Source organism: Mandrillus leucophaeus, unplaced genomic scaffold, assembly GCF_000951045.1.
Source record: "Mandrillus leucophaeus isolate KB7577 unplaced genomic scaffold, Mleu.le_1.0 Scaffold212, whole genome shotgun sequence".
NCBI lineage: Eukaryota > Metazoa > Chordata > Mammalia > Primates > Cercopithecidae > Mandrillus > Mandrillus leucophaeus.
In genome coordinates, this window is record NW_012102166.1 from 723,224 (window position 1) to 735,286 (window position 12,063).

At 56.7% G+C, this 12,063-nt stretch overlaps 1 protein-coding gene across 1 annotated transcript in view; it reads right to left on the reverse strand.

Moving 5' to 3' along the window:
- ATP2A3 (ATPase, Ca++ transporting, ubiquitous) overlaps positions 1-7,551 on the reverse strand; it is a 30,862-nt gene extending 23,311 nt beyond the window's left edge. The window contains exons 1-7 of the mRNA XM_011980456.1: positions 7,533-7,551; positions 7,210-7,292; positions 5,441-5,545; positions 5,115-5,253; positions 4,578-4,658; positions 4,303-4,388; positions 788-1,252 (exon numbers count right to left, since the gene is read on the reverse strand). Of these exons, the coding sequence (XP_011835846.1) occupies positions 788-1,252; positions 4,303-4,388; positions 4,578-4,658; positions 5,115-5,253; positions 5,441-5,482 (813 nt within the window). The 5' untranslated portion in view covers positions 5,483-5,545; positions 7,210-7,292; positions 7,533-7,551. The remainder of the gene's footprint in view (positions 1-787; positions 1,253-4,302; positions 4,389-4,577; positions 4,659-5,114; positions 5,254-5,440; positions 5,546-7,209; positions 7,293-7,532) is intronic.
- Positions 7,552-12,063: the final 4,512 nt, after the last annotated feature.

Below are 12,063 nucleotides of genomic sequence, written 5' to 3' on the forward strand. Positions count from 1 at the left end.
ATCCTACGAGGACTTTTAGCAGGACAGTAAAGGTTGCCAGCACCCCTCCCCAAAAGCAGCCTTCGATGGGCTCCTAGAAGGCCTTAGGGTCTCAGAATACAGAGCCTGGGTTACCAAGCCCAGTGGGCGGATATGGAAACAGCGGTGACAGAGAGGCACTGCGGGCCTGGGAAGGGTGGGGAACCCATAGCCTTCACCATCTCCCCACTCACCCATCTGCTGGGCCAGGAGGAGCCTTCTGCCCCATGGACCTGCTGAAGTCTCAGCCAGAATCCCTTGGCCATGTGGGGGGTGGGCCCAGGATGTGGGATCAAGTGCCAGGGAATGAATAATTCCTGCCCCGGCCCTTCCCGGGTTACCGGAGCTGGCTTATCTGGTGACAGGTGTTGACTGCACAGAGCCATGATGGGGCAGGATGGAACCCAGGTCCAGGTCCAGCTTGATTCCTATGCCAAGGCTGAGCTTGAGCCTCTCCTTTGTCCTTTACGTTTACCTAGCAGGCCTCACACAGCCAGGCTTCCGATGAGGAGACTGAGGTTAACAGACTGTCAGCAACCTGGCCAGGGCCCCACAGTGCCACACAGGCCTCAGTGACATGAGGCTACCCAGGCATGATTTGCTATAGCCTCCCTGTCATCTCATGAAAACCTAGACCTGCTCTGGGCCAAGGGGCAGCCCACAGGTTCTCTCCTCCATCCCTCACTGAAAAGGAGGTCGGGGAGAGACCCAGAGAGGTAGCCCAGCCCGCTTAGCAATGCACAGCAACATCAAGCTGGCCGTCACTCACCCGGCAGACAGACATCTGATTGGTGGTGAGCGTGCCCGTCTTGTCGGAGCAGATGACCGAGGTGCAGCCCAGGGTCTCCACGGAGGGCAGGCTTCTCACAATGGCATTCTTGCGTGCCATGCGCCTCGTGCCCAGTGCCAGGCACGTAGTGATGACGGCCGGGAGGCCCTCGGGGATGGCCGCCACAGCCAGGGCCACGGCGATCTTGAAGTAGTAGACAGCGCCGCGCAGCCAGGAGCCACCATGGGCCGGGTCGGCGAAGTGTCCGATGTTGATGACCCACACGGCCACGCAGATCACAGAGATGGCATGGGACAGCTGCCGCCCAAACTCATCCAGCTTGCGCTGCAGCGGCGTCCGCTCGGGCTCCACCGCCGCCATCTGGCTCCGGATCTTGCCCAGCTCCGTGTGCAGGCCGGTGGCCACGGCCACACCCACTGCTTTGCCCGAGGCGATATTGGTGCCCTGGCCGAGGGAAAGACAAGGAAAAAGCTGCTCAGCAGCCAAGCCAGACCCCTGACTCCTTCAAGCCGGAGTAAGGCACTTCTCCTTCTACCCGGCTTTCCATTTCTCCATGTTGCTAGTGCGTCCAGACTTCTGTCGCTAGGTATGCGTTGGTTCCCTGCTGCCTTTCCATGATAGTGTCAGCTCTAGGAAGGCAGGGATTGGGTTCATCGCCGTATCCCCAGTGCCTAGCATGGGGCCGGGCACAGAGGAGGCACGGGGGCTGATACCGATAATATAATGGACCAGCGCAGCACAAGCATCCGTCCCGCAAAATGTGATTCATAAACAGCCACTATAGCCACACAGGAGCACAGCCGACTACGAACTCAATAAACAGCCCATTAATATTTACTGAAAAATCCACAAAACCTGAGCCTAAGCTCATCCATTTCCAAGGCTCCAGTAAAATCCTCAATTCCTAGCATAAGGGACAGCCAGCCTTGCGGCTTGGTGTCCTCTTCTGTAAAGTGATCCAGCAGAGGCCCCAGATAGTTTTTCGGAGGAGGCTGAGAACTCGGTACCCCTTCAAAAGCGTGTGCTATTGAGGCTGGTGAGAGGGCAGGCCCCAGCCTCTCTTCTTTTTTTTTGAGACGGAGTCTCGCTCTGTCACCCAGGCTGGAGTGCAGTGGCCAGATCTCAGCTCACTGCAAGCTCCACCTCCCGGGTTCACGCCATTCTCCTGCCTCAGCCTCCCGAGCTCTCTTCTGTCTTAAGCGATGCAGCTCTAGTCCCCAACATGCAGGGCCCAGCCAGACAACCTTCCTCCAAAGCTTCTTTTTATTATTACTTTAGAAAAACTTTTTTGTTTAATTTTGAATTTTAGTAGAAATGAGGTCTCACTATGTTGCTCAGGCTAGTCTCAAACTCCTGAGCTCAAGTGATCCTCCTGCCTTGGCCTCCCAAAGGGCTAGGATGATAGGCATGAGTTACCAGGCCCGGCCCCTCCAAAGCTTCTTAGTGACAGCTGCTGATACTGGAGCAATGGCTGTCACCATTGCTCCCCATGCCAAGGCAAGTGCCAGGGAATAGAAGCCTGTCCAAGGCTTCCATGCAGCTAGGTAGGCCCCTCTCAAGAAGAGTTCTGGGCTGGGCGTGGTGGCTCACACCTGTAATCCCAGCACTTTGGGAGGCCAAGGCGAGTGGATCACCTGAGGTCAGGAGTTAGGGACCAGCCAGGCCAACATGGCGAAACCCTGTCTCTACTAAAACACAAACATTAGCTAGGCATGGTGGCATGTGCTTGTAATCCCAGCTGCTTGGGATGCTGAGGCAGGAGAATGGCTTGAACCCGGGAGGCAGAGGTTGCAGTGAGCCGAGATTGTGCCACTGCACTCCAGCCTGGGCGACAGAGCGAGACTCTGTCTCAAAAAAAAAAAAAAATTGGCCGGGCACGGTGGCTCACGCCTGTAATCCCAGAACTTTGGGAGGCTGAGGCAGGCGGATCACAAGGTCAGAAAATCGAGACCATCCTGGCTAACACGGTGAAACCCCGTCTCTACTAAAAATACAAAAAAATTAGCCGGGCGTGGTGGCGGGTGCCTGTAGTCCCAGCTACTTGGGAGGCTGAGGCAGGAGAATGGCGTGAACCCGGGAGGCGGAGCTTACAGTGAGCGGAGATCGCGCCACTGCCCTCCAGCCTGGACAACACAGCAAGACTCCATCTCAAAAAAAAAGTTATGAGTGAGTTTCACTTTCTTCATTCCTCTTCCCTCAGGAAGTTTTCTATCCCCTTATAACTTGTGGCCTGGGCCATTGTCTGACTGGCCTGACCCTTCCTTGTGGCCCCAAATGCTCCTTGCTGGCCTCAGGCTATTGCTGGGCAGCTGTGAGTATTACTTGCTAACTTTCTCTGAGGCCACGGAGGCAGGTCGCTTCCCCGAAAGCTGAACCCATCGCTCTCCCTGAGAAGAGCCGGGCATCATGCCTTGTGGGTCAGTTTTCCTATCGGAGAATGGACTATGCCCACCATCCTCCACCACTTTGGCAGACCTCTTTCCACTAGAGCATTTCTATTGAGTGATTCCAGGAGGTCTCTGCCCCTCTCCAGGAGAAGGCAAGGTCTCCCAGCAGAAATCCAGGATGTCGGAGTTTGTCCCAGCTCTGCCACTCACTGGCTGTGTGACCTTCAGCAACTTACTTAATCTCTCTGTGCTTGTTTCCTTGCTGGAAAATATTGATAACAAGCATAACAAGAGTACTTATTTCAAAGATTTGGTGTAAAGATTAAATAAGCTAATATGTGTAAAGGGCTTAGAACAGTGCCAGGCACACAGCTCCCAGTAAACATGAGCTATTATTACTATAAATTTGCATGTATTGTCAAGAATTGATGAGGTTCTTCCCCATAGGACTTTAGTTGATTAATCTTAATGTTGGGCCGGGTGCAGTGGCTCATGCCTATAATCCTAGCACTTTGGGAGGCCAAGGCGGGCGGACCACTTGAGGTCAGGAGTTTGAGACCAGCCTGGTGAACATGGTGAAACCCTGTTGCTACTAAAAATACAAAAATTAGCCAGGTGTGGTGGCAGGTGCCTGTAGTCCCAGCTACTTGGGAAGCTGAGGCACAAGAGTAGCTTGAACCTGGGGGTGGGGGTTGCAGTGACCCGAGATTGTACCACTGCATTCCAGCCTGGGCAACAGGGCCAGAAAAAACAAATCTTTTTTTTTTTTTTGAGACAGAGTTTTTGCTCTTGTCACCCAGGCTGGAGTACAATGGCGTGATCTTGGCTCACCGCAACCTCCACCTCCCGGGTTCAAGCGATTCTCCTGCCTCAGCCTCCCAAGTTGCTGGGATTACAGGCACGCATCACCACACCCAGCTAACTTTTTGTATTTTTAGTAGAGACAGGGCTTCGCCATGTTGGCCAGGCTGGTCTCGAACTCCTGACCTCAAGTGATCCACCTACCTCAGCCTCCCAAAGTGCTGGGATTCCAGGCATGATAATAATCTTAATGTTGTTATTTTTATCATTGTCTGGGCAAAGGCCTCAGACATTTGAGGGACTTACAGAAAACAGCATGTTCTTCTTGTCCTGGTTCACAGCTCTGGGGTCTGAGATGGCCTCTGTGTGCTTGGTCACGGACACAGATTCACCTGGTCATGGAATCAGAGATGAGAAGCCCCACATGAAGATACACCCATCCCGTGGCCCCACCCCGTGGTCCCATCCCGTGGCCCCATCCTGTGGTCCCATCCCGTGGTCCCATCCCGTGGTCCCATCCCGTGGTCCCATCCCGTGGTCCCGGTCCACTAGGTCCCGGCCTCCCGGCGGGGGGGCCTCACCCGTCAGGATGGACTGGTCCACTCGCAGCGTGGTGGACTTGATCTCGATGAGGCGGAGATCAGCAGGCACTTTGTCCCCCACTGTGCGGGGAGAATGACTTAGCTGAGAGTGGCTTTGGGCACCACCAGCTGGGAAAAGCCAGAAGGGTTCCCAGGACCCAAGGCTGGGGCTGGGCATCGAGTGCCTGAGCTGTGATCGCTCTGGTGGACCCCTGTCCCTCTGGCCCACAGTCTCATCTGTCCAACAGGGTTTTGGCCAAAGGGCTTTGGAGGGATCTGACGGCCACCCCCTCTGTGCATACAGCCAGAATGATGGTGGCACAGACAGGGATGGGGCTCCCAGGCCCACATAATAAAAGAAGGAGGCCCCTATGGGAGGCTGAGGCAGGAGGATTCCTTGAACCTGGGAGGCGGGAGGTTGCAGTGAACCGAGATTGCGCCACTGCACTCCGGTCTGGGCAACAGAGCAGGACACCATCTCAAAAATAAAATAAAATAAAAATAAAATGAAATAAGAAAAGGAGGCCCCTGGCATACCCGCCACTTCTACAATGTCCCCTGGGACGATGTCCCGGGCACGGATCCTCTGCACGCCCTTGCGGTCCGAGCGGATCACCTTGCCCATCTCAGGCTCATACTCCTTCAGGGCCTCGATGGCACTCTCGGCGTTGCGTTCCTGCAGAACAGAAGGCAGGCAGGCGGTCTGCCCTGCTGCCCCCTGCAGGCCGCCCCCTTGGAGTGACTCCCCTGGGGCCTGGGATGGAGCTAGAAGCAGAACGGTCTGCAGGATGCCAGCACCAGGTGGAGGGCACTCCTAGTGGCTGGGAGACCCCCGGCCCGGTCCCACCCCCAGTGCCTCCCACCTGCCACACGCCCACAATGGCATTGGCCACGAGGATCAGCATGATGACCAGGGGCTCCACGAAGGCGGTCGTGGTCTCCTCGCCCTCCTCGAACCAGGCCAGGACCTGCAAGATCACAGCTGGTGAGCTCAGGCCCTGCTGCTGGCCAAGATCTGCTCTTCTTTTCCTTGGCACCCCGGATCTCCTGTCTGCTCCCCTGCTTTGCGGAGATAGCACTGGGGAGCCCTTGGCTTGGAGAGGGCCACTCCTCTGAGAAGGCCTTGGCATAGGATGCCCACCCCACAGGAGTGACCACCCCACCCAGGACAACCTTCAAGGCTGTGGGGCAGTGGGACAGGTGCCTGCCCAGGCCTTACTGTCCGCCTGGAGCAGAGCATCTCAGTGTAGTCCCCAGAGCAGCAGCAGCAGCGGCTGGGAACTTGTAAGAAATGTGGATCTCAGGGCCTCTCCCAGACCTCCTGAGTCGCAAATTCTGGGGTGGGGCCCAGTCATCTGTGTGTCAGCAAGCCTACGGATTCTTCTGAGACAGAGTCTTGCTCTGTTGCCCAGGCTGGAGTGCAGTGGCTCGATCTTGGCTTACCGCAACCTTCGCTTCCCAGGTTCAAGCAATTCTTGAGCCTCAGCCTCCTGGGTAGATAGGATTATAGGCGTCCACCACTATGCCTGGCTAATCTTTTTATATTTTAGTAGAGACGGGGTTTCACCATGTTGCCCAGGCTGAACTCCTGAGCTCACTCGCCTCGGCCTCCCAAAGTGCTAGGATTACAGGTGTGAGCCACTGCAGCCAGCCAAGCCCAGGTGACTCTGATGCACGAATCCAAAGCCCATTAGGCAGCGAAGTATCACTGGGAATGGAGGAAGAGCAAGGAGAAGCAGCCAAGAGGAGGCTGCAGGAGGTTCAGACCCCAGAGTCCTTGTGGGGAGCACTGGGACCCACGAAAGGGGCTCCGGTAGCAGCACTCAGGCAGGGGCAATGTGCCCCCCAGGGGCATTTGGCAATGTCCGAAGACATTTTTATTTTTTTGAGACAGGGTCTTGCTCTGTTGCACAGGCTGGAATGCAGTGGTGTGATCACGGCTCACTGCAGCTCCGGCCTCCCAGGCCCAAGCGATTCTCCTGCCTCAGCCTCCAGAGTGGCTGGGACTATAGGCCTGCACCACCACACCCGGCTAAATTGTTTTTGTATTTTTTGTAGAGACAGATTCTCCCTAGGTTGCCCAGACTGGTCTCAAACTCCTTGGCTCAAGTGATTTTACTGCCTCGGCATCCCACAGTGCTGGGATTTCAGTCATGAGATGTTAGGTCCGGCTGTCTAAAGACCTTTTTGACGGTCACAGCTGGGAGGTGCTACTGGCATCTGGTAGGTAGGGTCCAGGGATGCTGCTAAACACCCTACAGTGGGAAGCCCCCACCCCACCCCACCCCGACAAAGAATGATCTGGTCTAAACTGTCAGTAGTGCTGAAGGAGAGACAGCCTAGGCTACAGCAGGGCGGGACAGGGGGCGGATGTGAGTTGGAGAGCTCGCTGAGAGCCAGAGGATAAGATGGATTGGAGGGGTCAGGTGGAAGCTGGGGGCCCAGTATAGGGACCATGAGGGTTCAGGCAAGAGAGGCTGAATTCTGAGTAGGGCAGGGCCAGGGAAGGCCAGAGAGCAGGCCCAGGGTGTGGAGAACAGGGCCAGGCTCCAGGGCCTCAGAGCACTGCCCAGCCTGGCTCTCCCTCCAGGGTTACCCACTCCCACAGGATGGCAGGCAGGGCCCCACTTACAAAGGAGACAAGGGCGGCCAGCAGCAGGATGCGCACCAGGAGGTCCTCAAACTGTTCCAGCACCAGCTCCCACAGGGACTTCCCTGGGAACAGGAGTCATGCATGAGGCTGGGCCCCCACCACTGACCCCTCCCACTTGGAGCTAGGATGGCCCCGGAAACCTCCCATTCTCTCCCTGCACTCGGAAAAGGGAGGACCCAGATCCCTGAGAGGCTCAGGCGGGTGATCCTGGGGAGCTCAGCAAGGCCTCACTCAGCGGGGAGCGGGAAGTCACGACCTGACGGTGAAGGACCCAGGGATGCTGCCCCGCGGCCTAGCCTCACCTTCCTCAGTCGGGAGCTCTGCAGGATCCAGGCAGCCACGGGAGCCATGAGGAGACAAAAGAGGAGTGGGTCACGCAGGGGGCCTCGGGGAAATCTGGCAGCGCCTGCCCACCGTGCCCGCCCAGACCCCCCACCACGGACTGGATGTATCCCCCAGGGCTCTGAGGTCACAGGATAAATGGTTTGGGCCCAAATGCGTCCACCCCTCTACCCTCCCCCCACTCAGATTGAGGAAGATCTAGGGTGACTTGGCTCATCTTGGGATGAGATCGGAGCCAAGAGGGTCCTTCCAGCCCCTCCGGTCCAGCCCCTCCCTGCCCCATTTCACAGAGGGGAAACTGAGGCCTAGAAAAGAGACACTTCCCCCACCCAGGTCACACAGAGAGCGGGCTGTTCTCACGGCTCCCCTGCATAGCCCTTCCTTAGATGGCCGCATAGTCCTGTTGAGCATCTCCCACCCCCGCAGCAAGGCAGCCCCTCCCTCAAACGGAGAACACTGGCTCAGGCGTCTTCCGCTCACCAGGCCTCTGACATCCCTGCTCCCCTGCGACCAGCTGGACAAGGTCTGCAGCTGGGCCGGCCTGCTGAGCCCCACCGCACAGCGGGGCTCCCCCTGGACAGGACCCTAGCAGCCAGCACCCTGCAGTTAGGATCCCTCCCACGGTGCAGTCCCCCCAGGCCCTGCACTCCAGGTGAGTTCAGTGAAGACCTCCCAGTCCCACCCCACATACCCCGTTTCCCCCACCCCCCAACACAACATGGTGAAGAACATTGTTTCCAAACTCCAACAGCACCCGCCTCACTTTAGGTGCTTTTTTTTTTGAGACAGAGTCTCGCTCTGTCGTCTAGGCTGGAGCACAGTGGTGCGATCTTGGCTCACTGCAACCCCCACCTCCCAGGTTCAAGCAATTCTCCTGCCTCAGCCTCCCGAGTAGCTGGGATTACAGGCACGCGGCACCACTCCCGGCTGATTTTTGTATTTTTAGTAGAAACGGGGTTTCACTGTGTTGGCCAGGTGGTCTCGAACTCCTACCTTTGTGATCTGCCCACCTTGGCCTCCCAAAGTGCTGGGATGACAGGCGTGAGCCACCACGCCCCAGCCTAGGTGCTGATTTTTATCTCCAACATTTCCCGAAGCACCTTTCTTTTTTTTTTTTTCCGAAGCACCTTTCAAATCAGGCAGAGCTGGGTGCCTCAGGCCCCTGACGTCGTTGAATCATTCCTGCAGCCTAAAGGGGAGGCTGCAGAGAGTTCCAGCCCCTCCACTTCACAGCCTGGGGCTTGAAGGATCACGGTGGAGGCGTGGCTTGAGCAAAGCCACACAATGAGTGAGTGGGTCTGTGTGGGGAAGAGAGGGGCGGGAGCCGGGCTCTGGAGGATGGGCTTGGAGAAGCTCCCCCTTCCCAGGCCACAGTCTAACCGAGCCCTGCCTTCTCTTGTCCCTTGCCACTCATAGGACGTCTCCGGACATCTGCGGCATCTCCCCGAAGCTCGTTAGCCGTGCGGGATCTGAGGCCCCGGCCCCGGCTGGCTCTCTTCCACCTCCTCCTTCCTGACACTGGAAACACGGCCTCGCGTCGCTCCACCTGTTTTTGGCCTGCAGGCATTTCTTTCCTATGGGAGCCCTCTCCCCGGACCACCTGTTTGGAAGCTTTAGGGTCTGCACCTGGCAGCTGAACCCTGGGGAGTATCAAGCAGCCCACTGGACTGCAGGAATCCAGGAGGAAAATATATAGCCTAAAAATACACTTTCTAGCATTTTCTCCAAAGTCCTATTTTCGGCAGTGGCTGACATTTTCCGTGGAAAATGTAATCTCCAGTGTCCTGCGTCGAGATTAAAATCAAACAGACTTTTTCCTTCTGATCTATTTAGCTGAGGCGAACAGGAAAGGCGGGGGGCGGGCCAGGCCTGGTTTCTGGGCCAATTCTCCAATGGAGTAGTGTGCTTTAGAGGACACCCCAGCCATGCCCCAGCCTCAAATCAGGACAGTGCTAACCTCACAGTGTGCACGGGTAGGCTTGTGCCGGGCGCTACCCGGGAGATGCCTGTAACCCTCACCTTTCTTTATTCTGGGCAAGGGCGAGGCCTGGGGTTGGGAAGCGTGTCATGGGGTACACGTGCCAGCTCCGGTCCCTGTACTTCCTCACAGAGGTCCCCACGATGCCTCCTGCCTGCCTCGGCTGGTCCCTCAAGTCCTCCTTTCTCTCTCTCTTTTTTTTTTTTTTTTTTTTGAGACGCAGTCTTGCTTTGTCGCCCAGGCTGGAGTGCAGTGGCGCGATCTTAGCACACTGCAAGCTCTGCCTCCCAGGTTCAATCGATTTTCCTGCCTCAGCCTCCCGGGTAGCTGGAATTACAGGTGCCCGCCACCATGCCCAGCTAATTTTTGTATTTTCAGTAGAGGCGGGGTTTCACCATGTTGGCCAGCCTGGTCTCAAACTCCCGACCTCAGGTGATCCACCCACCTCAGCCTCCCAAAGTGCTGGGATTACAGGTGTGAGCCACAGCAGCTGGCTCAGTTCTCCTTTCTCTACCTGTCGACCTGGGTCATCTCCCCTTCTGCTCTCTGACCCACCCTGACCCAGGACCCACTCTTTGGTGCTCATGATGCTGTTCCCCAAATATTTCTGGTCCTCCCCACCTTGTGGGCATAGTAGGAAGGCACTGCCCGGCCCCCGTGTGACTTTTGAGAAGAAGAATGTGTATTCCTGCCAGGTTGGAGCATTGACTTCTGGTGGGGGGCTTTCTAGGAGGTCACTGTCCAGTAGAATGTCCTGTGATAGCAGAAGTATCCTCCATCTGTGCTGGCCAGGACCGGAGCCACTAGCCACAGGCAGCTGGTGCGCCCCTGGACTGCTGACTAATTTCAAATTTTACTTTAATTTTCATGCATTTAAATGTAAATAGCCAAGCGGTTGGAGCTCTTTGACACTCTCCTACAGCAGCCAGCAGCCTGTGAGATGGTGTCTGCTCCATCGACCGGGGTCACAGAGTGAGGAAGGCACAGAGCCCTCGATGACCAGTCTGCTGCCAGCACTCAGCAGGCGTGAGAAAGGAGCCTCTGGTCCTTCAAGCTGCCGAGATTCCGAGGCGATGGCTGCAGTAACCAAGCTGAACCTGACTGATAAACCCCTCCGCCCAGACCTGGCTTCCTCTGCAAAGCTCCCTCTCAGCCCACCCCGCTGAGGAGGCCTGACCTGCCCCTGAGCACAGCTCTGGTCCTGCCCACACAGCCGGCTCCTTGTGGGGCCTTGAGCCTCATTTGGGAGGTGAGGTACACACACCCACCTTGAAGGCCTGCTGTGATGATGATCATCATCATTACTATTAACAGCCACATTTACCAAGCACCTGCCAAGCAATGCCCCAGGTGCCTTCCCGCATTATCTGCAGAGAACAAATGGGAAGACGCTGGGGACCGAGCTAAGCACGTGAGGTGCTTAGCAGAGGTCATAGCAGCAGCAGCTGGTGGTGTGCGCCAGACGCGCTGCCAATTCCCTGTGTGCCTTATTCTCATGATCCTCAAACAAGCTGGGAAGGAAGATGCCATTGTTATACCCATTTTACAGAGTACACAACAGAGAGGTTGAGTGACTAGTTCTCTGTCACACAGCGGGGGAGGCCGGGAAGGGTTTTGAGCTCAGGCAGTCTGGCTCTCGATGCCCTGCTGTGGGCCTCCTGCGCTAATTCTTAGGCTGTCCTGGCTTCCCTCCTCCACGCTCTTTACCACCCACCCAAGGTCATCTGAAAACCCTGGTGTCCCATGTCCTGGTTGCTGGGCTGGATGTCCTCATCCCACCAGTCGGTGTGCCCCTCTGTAGAGAACCCAGGACTTTTGGACAAATCCTCCTGTCCAAAAGGCGCTGCTGGCCTCCCTCATGGGGTTTTAGGGGCCTGCGAGGCTCTGCCTGCTCCGGCCTGGTCTGCTTCTAAATTCAACCCTGAAGGACCCAATTCTCCAGTCGCATGAGTGAGCCCCAGGGTGATGGAGGGAGCCCAGGGCTGGGAGATGCTGGCTCCTTCCTTGCTCTCTCCAAGGCTGCATGTTGGGGTCTGAGACAGTTCCCCTTGAAATGGCGGCCTTGGGCCTCTCGCAGTGCCAGATGTCCCATCTGTTAAATGAGAGAGTGCCCTGGCTCTGCCCACTCTCACGGCCATCCGCTGGGCTGCAGGGGGCAGAGACAGGACTGGGGGGGTGCCGCTCCCTCTGAGAGCCACAGTGGGGCTGGCCACTATTCTCATCTGAGCCTCTGCCACGGTGACCCCTGCCTGGCCCATGTTGCCCAACTGAGAGGGCCTGTGTTCATGGAGGCCCAGCGTGCAGGCCTGGGAGTCAGCCTGCGGTCCTGGGACAAAAGGGAGGTGAAAAGAGAAGCTTTGTGGCTTAGATCAAGGAATCTGGTCCAGAGGGCTCAAGTTCAAATCCTGCTCTATCTCACAGTACTTCTGTGGCCACAGGCCAGTTACCTCATCCCCTGTGTCTGTTTCTCCATCTGCAAAAAGAGGGTGATAATGGTAAGTACCTCACAAGGA